Source organism: Phoca vitulina, unplaced genomic scaffold (assembly GCF_004348235.1).
Source record: "Phoca vitulina isolate PV1807 unplaced genomic scaffold, GSC_HSeal_1.0 scaffold19, whole genome shotgun sequence".
In the NCBI taxonomy this organism is placed as follows: Eukaryota; Metazoa; Chordata; class Mammalia; order Carnivora; family Phocidae; genus Phoca; species Phoca vitulina.
In genome coordinates this window covers 10,990,936-11,008,658 of record NW_022589722.1, presented here as the reverse complement: position 1 = coordinate 11,008,658, position 17,723 = coordinate 10,990,936, and the positions used below count along the sequence as shown (strand labels likewise).

The 17,723-nt window shown below is 35.9% G+C and overlaps 1 protein-coding gene across 1 annotated transcript in view; it reads right to left on the bottom strand.

Annotated features, from left to right (window-relative positions):
• The window catches only part of CFAP54 (cilia and flagella associated protein 54), a 291,990-nt gene that overhangs the window by 36,830 nt on the left and 237,437 nt on the right, over nucleotides 1-17,723 (bottom strand). The window contains exons 62-64 of the mRNA XM_032416199.1: nucleotides 16,378-16,551; nucleotides 14,634-14,854; nucleotides 10,235-10,405 (exon numbers count right to left, since the gene is read on the bottom strand). Coding sequence (XP_032272090.1) covers nucleotides 10,235-10,405; nucleotides 14,634-14,854; nucleotides 16,378-16,551 — 566 coding nt within the window. The remainder of the gene's footprint in view (nucleotides 1-10,234; nucleotides 10,406-14,633; nucleotides 14,855-16,377; nucleotides 16,552-17,723) is intronic.

The window sequence follows — 17,723 nt, the reverse complement described above, 5'->3', positions numbered from 1 at the left end:
CTTCAATGAAACCATAATTGAGATCTTCAAACAGAATAAAGACAATATTTCATCCATGAATCAAGAACACAGTGCTGTTAAAATGAATAGACAAAAAGAGCTCTTAAAAACAAAAATATGATCACAACTAAATAATCAACAAAAGAGTTGAAATATAAAGTTGAATATATATCTCCCCAGAAGTAAACCTAAATTTTAAAACATAGGTAATAGGGGAGAAAAGATGAGAAAAATACTCAATCTAATAAACTCAATATCTGAATAATAATTCTAGAAGGTACAGAGATAATCAGAGGTGGGAAATTATCAAAGAAAAAAATTCTTCTTGAACCAAAGGCTATACTTTCCAGATTGAAAGGGGCACAATGGATGAAAGAGCTAAACCAAGGCTCATGATGGAATTTGAGAACACAGGGGACAGAAGGAAAGTCCCCAGAGCTTCCAGAGGAAAAAAATCAAAAGAAAGAACTAGGAATCAGAATAGGACCAGACTTAACAGCAATGCAGGATTGCCAGAGATAATGGAGCAATGTCTCCCATGTTTTGAGAGAAAATAATTTTCAACCTAGAATTGTATGCCTAGAGAACAATGAAGTCAGCATTAAAATGATGACTTTTTGTCATCATAAAAAGACACTCAAGGTCTTTTTTATATTCTGTGTAAGTACAGGGTCAATCTCAGTCAATCTGTTGCAACCTGTTAGCCTCTCAGGGGACTGTAGTCAAGGTATTGGCCCATGGCCAAACCTGAATGAAATGTGCTACCTACTGACTAATGCAGTCCTGTCCTTGGCTCTGAAACACACCAGGAGGCAGCCTGTGCCATCTTGTTAGCATTTTTTTGTAGAAAATATACATATTGATGATTTGCATCTGGATTCTATTGTTCTCTTAATTTCTATCACTGAATCTGGTCCCACACATGGTTTTGATTACATGAAGAGAGAGGTATGAAAGACTCCTCCTCGGATGAGACATCAGCTTTCTTGAGACCAGGATATCTTAACATATTTTGGTGGTTCATGATCTGTAGAGGAAGTGTGTCCTGTGCAACTGAGCAAGGACCCTGGCAACTGTTCCTGAGCATATTGGATCTCTCTAATGGTTATCTGTGCTTACTTTATCCTGCCATGCCTTATCCTTTACCAAAATCTTCCTCGAATTACTTTGTGGAATATATTATATGGTGTGTCCTTTGAATAATCAGAACCTCTAACACACCCTTTGTTGGGAAGCTGGAAATGTGTTCATTCAACATGAGAGAGCAAGTCAAGATAGAAACATGGGACCCAGGGAACCCATCTCAGAAAGAGATGAAGGAATTCTCAGGAGGATGGTGAATGGGCTCTTATGAAGTTATTTGAGTCAGGAGAACAATCAATCCCATTTGGAGCGTGTCTCTGAAGAAGAGGAAAACAATAAAAGAATGAGAAATAAACTGATGAGTTTGACCATATGGAGAAGAACTTTCTAGTTCTTTGAAAGTTTAGGAAGAATGAGAGATTCTAGAATACGGAGAACACCAAGTTAAACAAAAATAAAGCAGTTTTTTTTTTCTTTAGGATAGAAGTCAGGAAGGAAGGAAATAGTACCTTATTTGGCTCAGCTGTGAGTGATATTTACATAGTTGTAAACACTGGCTATGGGTTTAAGAATTGTGATAGGACTCATTTAAGAGAATGTGTGGAAGAGAAGAATGTACGTGAGGGGGAAAAAACAGGTAGACATTAGCCTTCATCCTCCGTAGTAGTGTGTGAGGTTAATCACTCAAAGAATTATCATGTAAGCATGTAATTTAGATATATGGGGGGGTGGAACCCAACCAAACAGAGACAGCGAGAGTTAAAAGTAATTGTATCTGATGGTGGAATTTAGAGATGTGGACAGCTAGACAGAGGAATATTCTTTTTATTCATTAAAAGTCTTTTAAATTTGGTTTTTCAAACTATGATAAATTTTTGATGAAACATTTCTGAAAGGAAAATGAAATGAGTCCCAGAGAGGTTAGTCTGTCCTATGGTGTTTGCTCTTGTTTTGTGTTTGTTAACCTTGACTCCCAGGCTAGCATACAAGATCTCCGTGGACACGAGTGACATCTTGTACTTTTTTAGTAGTGCTTGTAGCACTTGCTACATGTTAATTAATATCTTCATATCTCTGAAATTTTCATTACATCTCTTAAGAGCTAATGAAGCTCCCCAAAGTGTGTTAGTGGAAAAATTTAAATAGATAACATACTTTATATTTAACCCCTGATAATGAAAATGACTTTCTCCCTCCTCAGGCTGACACTTGTCAATGGCTTTGCAATACAATTTTAAAGCCTTTTCTAACTGAGCATGGCACAACTGAATTCAAAGTATAACAGTCGGAAATCAAACTGGACTTGGATAAAATACGGCAGTAGATAAACAACAAAATGCTAAACTCACTTGCATATTTGTTGTGAGCCTGGGCTTTGGAGCCAGAGTGCCTGGGTTTGCCTCCACCATTTTACTGGCTGTATGATCTGGGCAAATTATGAAAACGCTGTGCCTTCACTTCCCATTTGTAAAATGGAGATGTGGTAATCCCCATCCCATGGATCATGTGAGGATTCATTGAGTCAATGTGAAGTGCTTAGAGCATCACTGCTGTGCTTGTGAGCCTCATGACCACTCCTGGCTCCTCACCCTAACTTGCTTGGTACCTCACTCTCCATATTCTTTTAGACTCACTGCTAACCCCAAGGCAGCTTTCTGTCTGACCTCCCAGGTTGTCCTCATTGAATCCATGTGCTTAGTTCTATTCCCAACTTGTCCTCACTCCTCAGGGGTAAGTGTCAACCTATAACACCTTGCATACTCGGGATTGGATTCTGCAGGAGACAATACACCCATGATGAAATTTCCAATGCTCCCTTATTCACTTCTGCAAAGACTTGTTTTTCAATGGCAAAGAAGTGATGTGCTTTTGACAAAAGTTGAGGAATATGTATTTAAAATTGGCTTGAATGGGGAATCCCTTACAGCCCAGCAATGGGTGAAAAAAAGAGCCCCTCCTCTACTAGATGGAGTTGATTCATTACTTCCTCACCTTGGTACCTTAATCACCTAACAAAATGCCTGGCATATAGTATGCACTCAATCAATGTTTTATTAATTAGTTAGTAAGCAGTTAAGTTATATGCACGTTATAAAGAAATCCACATGAAGAACTAGAAGACTCAGGTCCCCATTTTCATTTTTGTCACTAGTAAGTTGTGGCATTTGTCAAGTCACTTTACCCATATGGGACTTGGCTGCCTCATCTGTAAAATGAGAACATCAGATAGACGTTCTCCTACTTTCTTTTCAGTTCTGAAATTTGATTCGGGTGGTACCAAGAGAAGCCAGAGAAGCTTTCCCGTGGAGCCTACGGTTTAAGTCGCAATGCAGTAGCTTCTTGGAGAATCATTATTAGAGCTGTGGGGTGCTTTGGAAGCACTGGTCTAGCCCAGCACTTCTCAGAGTTAAACGTGTATACATTACTTGGGAGATATTTTGATTCAGTGGGTCTGGAGTGAGACCTGAGATTCTGCATTTCTAGTGAGTTTCCAGGGGATGCCAGGGCTGCTGGTTCTTGACTCTCAGATGCCAGTCCCTGCCTCCTTTGCAGCCTTTGTCTTCCCCAGCTCCCAGAAGCAGGGTGTAATTTTGGGCCTCATCTGCAGCACCAGGTTCTCACTAGTCACTTGGCTAACAAGACCCAGAATCCAGGGCACCTCAGAGGGAAGCCCTGGGCATCTGTATGATCTCTGAGTTACAGCACTCCTGACATCGGCACTGACAACATTGAGCTTCTGCCTTTACTATGACTTGGTAGTTTTCTACCTTAGTTAACTCTACCTAGTTAACTCTTCCTTCAGGATGTAGGACTGAGCTTATCTTGAATGCACAGCCTGCTTATTTGGGACCATGAAATACAGTCTGGCTCTAACCAGGGCTATAAAGATCTCCAGAAAAGATCACCAGCTCCATATCTTTTGTTCCCAGACTGGTTGGATCTCTACAGTGAATAGACTTTTCTCCATGAACTTTTCCAGTTCTATCCAACTCTGTGTTTTCACTTGACACATGGAGTCCTAATTTTCAGTGCTTTGCTTGATCAGACTTCTTGCACTTGATTATGTTTGTCTGCCTAAATCTTCTGTGGCCTCTGAATACCGTGCCTTGGACAGTCTAGCTGCACTCAAAACAATAGCCTTTGCAGCAGTTTGATTCCCTCCAAATTAGGTCTCATAGACCAAAAGGAAGGTCCCACTACTGCTTCTTTATTGCCCCTCCTCCCTGCTAGCTCCAAGTTGCCTTTCTTTGAGTCTGATCAAGTAATAAACATAATTCAAGTCTTACTCTAAACCTGGGCTGGCTTGCGATCCAGAGCATCCTACTGGGAACTCTGGATGCTAAAAATAGCAAGAAGATGAGGTAGAATTAAGTTAAAGGTCCTAAGATGTATTCTTAAGACAAATTTGAGCCATCAAAACTCTGGCTGTAGTTACATCTTTGTAAGCTAAGCTGTAGTTATGCGTCTTTGAGCCATTCTTCACAACTATTTTTAAAGCCTTTGTCTGGGAGGTTCATTAAAATGATTGCCCCTTGAAACCTCTTTAGTGTCTGCCTCTAGAAGATACTGAAATTGTTCAAAAGATGCTTAGTTTGTAATAAAATTCCAGGGAAGAGCTTATAATGTGGTTCTACTACATTCTTCTAAAGAAAATTTTGTTAAATAGGATAATACAATTTCTACCCCCATACTCAAGAAGTTAAACTTTTCCAAGTTATAAACTTAACTCTAAAAAGTATTGTGACATTGAAATATTTAGCTCTCTTAATTATCTAAAAATTTTATGTCAAAGTCCCTAGTTCCAGGTTTTCTACTTTGCTGCCAACAGCATCCTTAGTTCCTACCAGTATTTCTGCTTCAGATACTAGATTAACTGAAGAGGACTGAGTAGGTGAATCAAGTGATGTTAACCTGCATTGTTAATCCTCTAAGTCCCGGGAAACTCCAACACCATAGGTCAGATATTAATTTTCATCACCATCCCACCCAGAAGCTAGAAGTGCTTGCAGCCAGGACCACTCTTGAGGACTCAACAAAGCACCATATTAGGAGTGCAGACTTGGAATCAGATTGTTCTATCCTGATTCCTTGCCGACTAGCATTCCTCTATCCTGTGTCTCAGTTTCCACTTCTGTAAAATGGGGCTGATGATAGTACCCACCTCATAGAGTTGTTGTGAAGTTAATATAAGCAAAGAGTCTAGAATATACTAAGCTCTACATTCACTATTGCTATTATCTTGTAGTTTCATGAACTTTAGCCAGTTATTCAACATGAAACTCTACACTAAGATAATGAGTAGATAAATGTTCAAATACACCAATATTTAAATCATCAAACAAATTTCAGTGTTATCTTCTGAAAAGATAGAATCTTAGGTCTGAGGAGATCTAGTCCATCCAAGTCAGTGTTTCCCAATTTTTTGACTGAAATTTATGTGAGCAACTACATTTTTCATCATGACCCAATATTTATTACCAAAAAGGGGGAAAATGCCCCCAAACTAAGAAATGGGAAAACTGTGTTCTTGTGTCTTTGCTTGTGGCATAAGAAAACCACTCTAGCAACCTGTTTAAATCAGAATTAGTTAGCTGGTATTCTCCTTCTAATCTCTGCCCCAGTTCATGCTTCCATGTCCATTATCAGACACAATTTTTGATGGATAAAACCCTGTTACTCTAATTATCAGCCACAGATAGAGTCATAGCATTAACTTCTCAGGTCACTCTGTCTCAGACTGATATGGATGTGATATTTCTATGAGCTTGCAAAATGAACTTTATAGTTTATACTTTTTTCCTCATTTTTTAAAATTAGCTCCTTAGGTAAACATTCTATTTCCCAAATATGTAATCCTTCTGCATCCATACCCTCCCTGAATGAATATACTCTTTAATCACTTGGTTATTTCTCTTGCCAGCAAGTAAATAAATTCTGACATATGCTGAAGATCAGTCAATCTGAGAAATTTTGTTTTTAACAACATCATGAAACAAATTTCAGAAAACGTTTTTTCTCTTAATTTATTTTAAAAAAAAATACGACTCAAGACCCACACAATATTGATTCCACGGTCCATTAGTATTCTTGGATCCAGAAATTGAAAACTACATTACTAAATTCCCCAAAAGAGACTATGCAGATTTATTATTTTTAAAAGTATATGGAATATCTGGCAAGGATTTGACATGGAAAGTGTGGGAAAGAGAATACTTTCATAACGTGAGAAATAGCTTTAAATGTTCCTGGGAGTGATATGTTAAAGTTCCTTTTTTTTGTATGAGTAGAAAGAGAGATAATGACCAAGAGTTAGCAGCAGGTTGCTAGCCTAAGGAGGCAGAATGAAGAGGCCAATGAGAGAAGTGTGTTCAAGAGCAAAGAGAGGTAGGCCCAGGAGGTTTCACAATCTGACAGGGTCACATGGGTCAAGGAGCAGCAGAAGCTACCAGAGGCACAGCTAGAGGGGACAGCACTCAAGAGCTGGAAAATGCAAGAGTAGACCAATGCAGGAGGCAAAAAGCAAATAAAAATGCTGAACAGGGCAAAACTATATGGCAACTGCTTAATGGGGAAAAGCCTGAGGCTCTTCTTAGAGAGAGCAGCAATCAAAGGAATGCTATGGTGGAAGGTCCCTCTGCAAATGGCTGTAGTGACCAACTGTTCCATTTTTAAAAGCTTGACCTCTCGTCAAGATTCTCCTAGAATGTGAATCACTGTTATTTCTCCAATTGTTCAGGGATTGATATTAAACTGATTCTAAATACTTGCCCCCATCTCCACCTGCTCCCCAGTGAGCCCTAGTGCAAATGTCTTTCCATGCATATGGACATAGATGTGGATAAAGATAAAGATGCAGAGTTAGATAAAAATAAAAATAATGAACATTAAAACAAGGAGTGACATGTGTGATATAAATTTATGAAGGGCACTTAAAGGCAAACTAAGGTTTTTTTCCCTATATGCTATGTACTTTAATTTTGCTGTAAGGCACAGTTTACTCTCTTTTCTATACAATGTTGGCAGCTAAAGTATCTATAAGAAGATATTGTTGCTAAATTTTAAAAGAAGTTTTAAATAATGTTTAACAAGTATATTACATGTATATTTGAAGTTATTAACCTTTAAGACAGCATAATAATTTTAAAATAGTTTCAGATAATAATAAATGACAACTACTATTTATTGAGGTTAGGCATTTACCCAATTATCTCTAGTTACAGAAAAGGATAACTATGATACAGAAAAGTTAACCAATCTACTGAAGATCACAAAATTATTAAGTGACAGAGCTGGGATTCCAACCCAGGTAATTTGGCTCCAGAGTCGTGTTCTTAACCACTACACTAATATAAGCAAAGTAAATAAAAAGTAAGCCATTCCCAATAAAATTCTGCAAAGTAAAAGAGAAAATTCAAAAGCAGTTAGTGAAAAAATTCAATACTTTAAAGCAGTAAAAGTTTGTCTCTCAACAACAACAATGGAAGTAAGGAGATGACATTTTCAATGTACTGAAATAAAATAATTTCCAATCTTAAATTACCTACTCCATAAAAATGTATTTCATAAATTAATGTAAAATAATGACATTTGTCAGGCAAACAAAAATTGAGAGTTTGCCTCTAGAAGATCCTCACCAAAGGAAATTCCAAAGTATATACTTCAACAGAAAGAAGTGTTCCTAGATAAAATGTCTAAAATGCAAGATGAAGTAAAAAAAAAAAAAAAAAGAAAATAGTAAATACAGAGAAAATTCTAAAGGAAATAACTCTTGTATAAAGCAATTAAAAATAATATTATTTTGGGTTAAAAAAGAAAATGTACAGTAATATAAAAGTCATTAGAGTGAAAAAGATATTTATTAACTTTAGATGTTGATAAGTATGTATGCTGTCCTGCAGGTAACCACTAAAAGCATTGAAAAAAGTGTACAATTTCAAAACTCATAGAGGAAAATGATAAAAATAATCCAAAAGAAGGGAAAAGAGAAAAACAGAAGAGCTCAGACAAATAAAAACACAAAATAACATGACAGATTTAAAACCAAATATATTAGCATTTACATTAAATGTAAATGTATTAAATTCCCCAGTCAAAATACAATGTTATCAGACTATATTTGAAAATATTCAAATGCATGCCTTTGATAAAAACATAAAACACACGTACACAAAAGGGTTGAAAGCAAAGGGTTTCACTGTGAAAATAACCACAAGAAAGTCATTTTCCTCTAGTAATATCAAACAAAGCAGACTTTATGAGGAAAAAAACATTATTACAAAAAGGCCATGAGTCATTTCAAAATGATAAAATGCTCAGTTCACCAAGAAGATACAACAGTTAATTTGATTGCACCTAAGAACACAGTCTCAAATTATGTAAAGCAAAATTTGACAGACTAAACAATGACAATCACTGCGATAGATTTAAATATACTTCTTTTAATAACTGATTTTAAAAAATTAAAGGCAAACAAACAAGAATAGAGATTTGAACAAGACTAACCAAACTGACCTATTGGGTATATATATGAATACTGCCTTAGCAACTGAGGACTGCACATTTCTTTTAAGAGCAATGGAATATTTACACAATAAATCCTTTCCTGGAGAAAATATGCAGGTTTCAACAATATCAATCATACAGAGCATTTTTTTTTATTATCACAGAACAACATAATCTAAGAATAAAAAACAAATTATAATACAATATATAATACAATATATTTTTCTAATATAATATATAAAATATATATAAGTTCTATGTAGTTTGGAATGTAAAAAACACATGTTGAAATGGCCCATGAGTCAAAGAATAAATTGTAACAAAAATTTTAAAATTATTTTTAACTGAATGCTAATGATAATACTATAATAAAAACTTGTGGGATGAAACCAAAGCAATGTTTAATGAAACTCATAGTCTTCAAATGCATACATTAGGAAAGAAAGGACTGAATATTAAGCCAAACATCTATCTCAAGAAGTCAGGAGTAAGGAAAAGAATACAAAACAAAACAAAAACAAAGTAGAAGAAAGATATATGGATTAGTGAAATAAAACTGATGAGAAACCTCTGGTGACAATGATCAAGAAAAAATACACAAACAACCAATGTAAGAAATGAAAAGGGACACTTCAATACAAATACAATGGAGAGATTAAAAGTATGAGAGAAGTTTTAAATAAAATGAAAAAATTCCTAGATAAAGCAACTTAAACAAACCTGACTCAAGAAGAAACAGTAAACTCCAATGTTCTATAAATAGGGGTGATAGTCAAAATATTTAAAACTTGGTTTGACATGGGTACTAACCATTAGAACAGATACTGACCCAATCAGAACTGATACCAACTTTGGCATCTAGTAAATGAGTACTAGTGCTTAATGACTGCCTCAAACTATTGAGAATTATATTACTAATTTTCAATTTTTTCACAAAGAAAACACTAGGGTCAGACGGCTTTACTGATGAATTCTTACCAAATATTTGAGAGGAAAAGTTTACTCTAAACTTACAGAAATGTCACCAGAAAATAGAAAAACACGGTTATATTTATCAACTCACTTTATAAGTCTAACAAAATCTTTATACAAAATATATCTGACAAAGATAGTATGAAAATGAAAATTTGTAACTCAGTATTACCCTTAAACAGTGGCAAAAATCCAATACAAAACCTTAATAAACTGAATCCAATAAAATTAATATATGATCAATTTGAGTTTATCTCAGAAACAGAAGACTGATTAATATTTTAAAAATCAATTACTATATTTTTTAAAATTATAAAATAATCTTAAAGACATAGCAAAAGATTTTGATAAAAATTCTTAGCAAAGTAGACAGTAGAAAAAAACTTCCTTAATGTGATAAGGAATGGCTGCAAAAAAAAGTTAAACATCCTATATTATGGTGACACACTGGAAAGTTTCCCTTGAAGATCAGGAAAAAGGAAAAATGATCAACTCAAGTCAGACTTTACCTGATTTCTTAGTTATTTTCAGACTCATTCTACTAGACAATATAGATTCTATATTGCTGTATATTTTCATCTATATGACAAGGGGTTGTTCTCTATTTTCAAGTTTAATGGTCGAGTTAAACTTTACATCTAAATATAAGATTTAGCTTTGTGATTATATTACATACCATAGGTTCTGTGTCCTTTGGAGGTCTTTCTAGAGGAGGAATGTACCACTGAAAGCAAAGTTCTTCGTTTAAATCTTGTATCTTCATAACTGATGACACATCTCCAGAAGATGGGCTGGCAGAGAGCTTATTTAATGATAAATCAGAGTGTAGAGAACTGTCATGACATAACTAGGGAAAAATCAAAAACAGTTTAATTGCTGGTAATAAATTCATGCAATATTTAAAACATTCACTCAATATCCATTCAGTATTGGCTACATTATAAAACTCTGGGAATTGTCTTAGTTTGTTTTATGAGTGTCACTTTTAAAACTGTCCCCAATTACCAGAGAAGATTTTACTACAGAAAAATACGCTTCAAAACCCACGGGACTCAGGGTGCCTGGGTGGTGCAGTTGGTTAGGTGTCCAACTCGGTTTCAACTCAGGTCATAATCTCAGGGTCGTGAGATCAAGCCCTGCGTCAGGCTCTGAGATCAGTGCAAAGTCTGCTTGAGACTGTCTCTCTCTCTCTTTCCCTCTTCTGCTCAGGCTCTCTCTCTCTAAATAAATAAATCTTTAAAAAAAAAAACAAAAACCATGGGACTCAACAAATGTCTTCCACTTTGGTGACTTTCCCAGAGTAAAGATCTAGAGAGGAAAAATGTCAATATTATCATTTCAGTCTCAAGATCGCCTCAGATTCTAAGAATATCTCTTTTTTTTCTTATTTATTCAGTGGTGAATAAACTGAGGGTATGATTATAAATAACATCTACCTTCCAACAGCAGTTTTTTTCTGTGTCATATGCAAATTAAGACAGTTTTTGCTGTAAAATATTAAAATCAATCACTCTCATTCCCTCTTTACATGAATGTAGCTGATTTGTTAATTCAGTCTTGGTGAATCTGGGCCTAGCTTTGATGGAACCAGGTCCCTGAATCAGGAGTTTCCAGGAAACATAAATGTGTGGAATGCAACTGGCAATTTCGCAAATTATTCAGTTTTTTTTAAAAGTAGCTCAGAAAGCAAAGCATGGTTGCTATAAAAAAATAACAGTCTAGACAGAGAGATAATAATAGTGATAATAATACCTCAAATCTGAAAAGGACTTTCTTTAATGGAGTGCAAAGTATTTTCAAAATTAACTTGTTATTCCCAAGATTATAATATGGTAGCTGGGAAGCAATTCTTCTGTTGAACTTTTGACATCTAAGGTATCTTAAGGCTTGATGATGAAGGGGAACATGTAAGTGGCCAGTAAGAAATGCCTGGTGCTTCTGTATGGCTTTGTACCTCCCATTATTTCTGAGCTTGTTCAAGATACAATATAAGACTGTCAATGAGAGTCTTCAAAATAAAATAAAAAGAGAAATAAAGACACTGACCTTTCAAGTTGTCTACTGATAAGAGAAAAAATATGTCATGACTGAAAGGTAATATTAAAGATAAAACTTTTCAAAAATGTCTAGAGACTATCATCATAAAAGGATATTTTAAGCCAGAATCCTCATTTATTAGCACTATGATACTAAAAACATGACCAAAATAAACAATAAACAAGACTATTAGGTTTAAATAATCATTTAAAAGTGCTAAACTAAGATTAATTCTATGCCAGGCAATTCACCAAAAATTCAGGTAAATAATTGATTCCAAAAATAATTTTGGAATTTAATTTTCTTCATATCTGAGTGCCTTTCAGAGGTTCTGACAACTATTTGAGCAACAATTCATATTTAATAACTAAGCAGAGAAAAATAATAAGCAAATATTTACTATTTTAATATATATAGCATTTATTAACATGGTCTAATAATGGTAAATTGTAACAAAAGTCAGTATCAAAATAGGCATTTAATTTTCCATTATCTTTAAAAAAACATAAAATCTAGTTGCTAATGGAATTAAGCATATATGCTAACTGATGGACCATACACTGAATATTTTCTATATGTTTGATTTATTCTTTGAAAGGAATGAAACAACAGACCTACCAGGAGAAGTCTTGCTTGCCACAGTCCTATAAATGACAAGTCACTTTACACTAGTCAAATATTCGACCTTATGACAAGTCTAAACATGAATAACCCAGCATTGTGCATAATTTTAATCATATCCTTTTTTCTTGGAATTTTTAATGTAATTTGTTTGGCACCTTTGTTTTTCCATCACAGAGCTTCAATAGACCTAACGATATGCAGACGCACACACTGATGAGCCTGACACCTAGCAATGATCGCTCTGGAAAGACATCTACCTCTTTGTGGAGGAAAAGCAGGATTAAGTATCAATTTATGGGAAGAGTTTGATTGAAATAGCCTCCTGAGTGATTAAAAGCTCAAAAATGTTATTATAAAAATCAGCCAAGCTTGCAGTTTATTTTTTTAAAAAATCCAAAAGGCTCTATGCTCGTTAGCTGTCTACCCCAGTGAAATGAACACATGATTAGGTGGCTTGCACCTGTCAGACGAGCAACAGTGATCTCCAGAGCCGATTATTCTGGGAAAGTGTTACACTAATTATATTAAAGAAAAAAAAAAAAAAGAGCGAACAGGGTACAACCATCTCTGATAACACTGCTGCCATTAGAAGTGTTGCATATATTTACAACGTATTCAAGGTTCTACGTTCGGAGCATCATGCTTAGGAAATGGGTAATGGTAGGCTGCCCTTAATACTAAAATACTCAAGCAGAGCTCCTTTTGGAATATTAAGAAATCACACCTATTAGTTTCCAAACTCATACAAAATCGTCACAAGAATACATTCACAAAACTATAGTTCTCCACCTTCTCATTCTCTGCGTCTTGTGCCAGAATACCTGAGGCATCTGGGACACTTGGCAGTAATCCTCAAAGGGAGTCACAGTTTCTAGAGGGGTGAATCGGGATCTGGTGTTAGATGGAAATGATTTCATCCCACTCCTGCTGCTTCCTTCCCAGCAGAGGGCCAGACATTTATAGTACATTCCTGACCTTTCTGCCCCCTCTCCCTTCCCTCCCCTGGAGAACCACTTGATTGGTGAATTGGGGAAAAAAGAAATGTTGGATATGCATAATTATGCTCTTTCTTCTTGGGAGAGAATGGTTTGTAGAGAGTGAATATTCTCTGCTCCTTCATGAGACAGAGTTTATTTTTTTTAATTTTTTTTAAAGATTTTATTCATTTGTCAGAGAGAGAGAGAGAGATTGAGAGCACACATGCAGGGGGAGCAGCAGACAGAGGGAGATGCAGGCTCCCTGCTGTGCAGGGAGCCCGATGCGGGGCTCAATCCCAGGACCCTGGGATCATGACCTGAGATGAAGGCAGATGCTTAAGGACTGAGCCACCCAGGCATCCCCATGAGACAGATTTTAAAGGGGTCTGTGTCCCCACAGATTTTAAGGGGGCCTGTAGTGACCAAACCAACCAAACAAAAACAACACAGCTGAATTGGCAAAATCTGTCTACTTTGCTATTTGCTTTTAGGAAGACCATTTGCCAGTAAATATAAACCATATCCTGCAATGTCAACATTATGACTCATAAGGGTGGGTATTTTTTTAATCCCAAACTCTTGAACTCTTTTATTTCTCAAATGATTTATAATCTGGGCAAGAAATAGGGGTGTTAAGTATTAGGCATACCAATATCCCAGTATCTGGGAACTAACTCAAAAAATCCTCCCATGTGGATTCTAATACACTGCCCTGAGAGCAACTCCCTAACTCTCCCTGAGAATCACTTCTTTAAATGAATTCTTAGGGGCGCCTGGGTGGCTCATTCGTTAAGCGTCTGCCTTCAGCTCAGGTCATGATCCCAGGGTCCTGGGATGGAGCCCCGCATCGGGCTCCCTGCTCTGCGGGGAGTCTGCTTCTCCCTCCCCCACTCCCCCTGCTTGTGTTCCCTCTCTTGCTGTGTCTCTCTCTGTCAAATAAATAAATAAAAATAAATGAATTCTTAAATTATCTCTTAGTAGGTATTCCCACTACTTTTTAAAATCACAATTTATTACTAGTCACCTCACTTTTTTGTTCAAAAGAGTGATTTTAAAAAAAAGAAAATATTATTATCTATCCAACAATCTAGAAGGATAAGATATGCAAAGGTTCTCAATTTGGAAGAAGTCACATTTTCAGGTCACTTCTCTGGGCTTAGAAATATGGACGTGTCTGGTATGGGCAAGTCTATATCAAAAAAATGAAAGCAATATATGGTGAAGTCCAAAGTCAAGATAATTCAAAATAAATGACTGATATTTTTTTTGTTTGGAAAGAACTCAATGCAAATGACTTGATTTATTCATTTTATAAATACATATTAGAAATTTACAATACACCACGTCCACTTGAGTTTTCTCAAATGTGCTTCCTTCAGAAATATAACAATGATTCTAAGAAGTTTTACAAAAATATATAATGTTTGAAAACAGTACCTTGACTGAATCAGATGAGATTTTTTCCGAAAAAAGTGTATTTTCCAATCCTTTACAGAGTTCTTTTGGAAATTCATCAATACAAGAGGAAGAATACAGCTGTAAAAATCTTTTAAGGAAAAAATGCATTTCTTTTTGGCGCAAAATCAGCCCAGAGTTGAAAAGGGACGTGAGAAGTGTATCATCTGGCAATGAAATTCCAGATCCTGGCTTTGGAGATGCTTAGGGAAGAAAAATATGTTACTTTAGAGTCATGTTAGATAACAGAACAGTCTCAGTATTGTTGGTATTTGCTCAGTAGCTGCTCTCCCTGTAAATCACACACCTCAGCTAGTGGCTGCCAGTGTAATTCCTCTCTTCTTAAGCTTATTCACTAATGGAACTGCTTCCTGCCACAGGAATGAAGAAAATTTCAGAAGGGTGTGAGGATATTGCTTTAGGTTCTAATTCTTGACAATGCAAAATATTCTATGTAGTCATCTTATTTGGGACTTACCCCGACAAAGATCTTAAAGCAAGAACTTAGGTGCAGGTCATTTATTTGAAAAGTGATCTCAAGGAGCATAAGTGAGAGAACGAACAAAGTGTGATGGAGAGAAGAGCCAACAGAGTGAGTTAATGGATGGGCTGTAGCTCTGGACAATCAGGGCTCAGTCCTGCTGAAGACCTTCTGAAAAATAACATGTAGAACTGTCTGGGACCGAGAAGCTGGAATGTTTTCTACCAGTTTCCTACCTCATAAGTATGTGTGGAATCCCTGGCACTTTGGGCTGTCCTGACAGGGCTGAGCAAGTCTCAGTAGTTTCAGGAGGAGCGCAGGGCAGAAAAGCAGTAAAATGTGGGCACGTGACATGGCAGGTGCCAGCAGGTGAATTCAAAGGTGAGCTGAGTTGACATGGGGCAGGCCCTGCCAGAGTATGCTGTACCGGCTCACGTTCGCATCCTTTGCTATCGAACTTCTTTTATTCTTGCCCTTCTCATGATGTACCTTTTATACCTGACACCTCTCTGAATGCTTGTCTATCCCACGATAACTCCTGATAACCCTGCTTAGTCACTCACTCTGTGACTCAGCCTATTTACCCTGCTGGCTTCTCCACCACTGGGCCCTGACATGGGTCAAACTGTCTTTTCCGACTATTTGCACTGATGAACAACACGAAATCACCAATTTCATGGGCACAGATAAAATACAACATACATTGTCACAAACACAAGAGGGACTAACACGAAGCAGATTATACCAGTTTTTCTGGATGTTCCTAAGACGGCATTGATGATACAACAAAAACTAAATAAAACAAAACAACTCAATGGAGTTACATCTTATCTGAAGTCATATATTTGTCCTCTTACATACTGAATACTGGAACATTCTCTCCTTAAAGTCAAAATTTCATCCTGTTCATTTTATAAGCTGTCACATTGTGATCACTCTGATTCTTAACTGTTTTGAGCCATGGGCCACTTTGGCAGTCTTGGGAAGCCTCTGGATGCATCCTTACAATAACATTTTTAAATACATGAAATAAAATATATATAATGTCAGAGGAAGTCAGACTTGTTGAAATACTATTCCACCCAAAGATCTGTGTATCTCAGGTTAAGAGCCCCTACAATTTTCATATTCTGATGAGAGTTCACTCCAAAAGATTATCAATAGTATTTTAAAATTCCAAATAAGAAACATGACTTAACAAGAACTGGAAAAGAATGTGTTTTTCTTAACACATCAAAAACCTACCTAGCAGTTTGCTCATATTATTAATCCTTTGCAGATGAATATAGTAGCGCAAGAGAAGAATCCACGTAATATCCACTTTAGTCTGAGGTTTTTTTCTAGCATCTCTGTTGCCACACACTCCGTCAGTTTGATACGAGCATGTGTTGCCAGTGGGGAAGACCACTTGGTAGTTATCTAAAAGTAAAAAAATAATAATAACAGTAAGTGAAAAAAAGTTTGTAAGACAAATATTATGCTTTCCTTGAAAAATAACCACATGAGAAAAAAAAAAAAAGCACAACCCATAAAGGAAAGACTGACACATGGGACTACATTTGATTAAAAAAAAAAAACAGTTTTGTATCACAAAAGACACCAAACACAAAGTTAAAAGACAAACCACTGACTGAGAAAAAATATTTAGAACACATATGAATGGTTTTTCTTGAATATGTATAACACCTTGCACCAATCAATAAAGAAAAATTCAGAGTCCAACAGAAAAGTGGGCAAAGAATTTCAACAGTCAACTCATAGAAAAGGAGACCCAAAAGCCAAAATTTTAGGGTCACTAAAAATCAGAAAAATGCAGATTAAAATGAAATACCATTTCCCATCCCTCAGTAATTGATAGATACTAAGATCTGAAAATAATAAATAGTGATAATAATGTGAGGAAACTGGTATCTTCATAAACTACTTGTGAGAGCAACTTCTTTGGAAAGCAATTTGGCAGGATTTTATACAATTAAAAATGCAGATACTCATATAAGTGGTATATGTGTACGAGGACTCTTGTGGAAGACATTCATGACACCATTGTTGTAATATCAAAAAAAAAAAGGAAACTTAGAAAAATAAACAGAAGTCTATTCATTTGATGGCATGCAAAATGAATTAATTAGATCTATAACGCAGAAAGTATATAGTGTAATGTCAGTTCAAATTCCAGATGTACTTCTCACAGATGTGTGACCTTGAACCTCTCTGCACCGTAGGTCTCTCTGGGCTTTTGACTTCTTGGGTTTTAATTTTCTTATCTTTAAAATGAGCATGGTAAGATCCTGGATAGATCATGACAACATATACCAAGTTACAAGCAGATTCCTGATGATACATAGAATATACTACCATTTGTATAAATTTGAAAAAAACTCAGTGTAATATTTTGTATTATTTATGTGCGCACACACACACACACACACACACACAAATATACAGTATTTTATTAGGATAATGGCTGCCTCTGGGAAGGAAAAGAAGAAAGATGAATAGAATCTTTTATGGTTAATGGTCTATGTATGTTTTCTTGAATAATAAGATGAATCCCCATGCTCTTACCAACCAGTTTAGCAAACAGAATATTC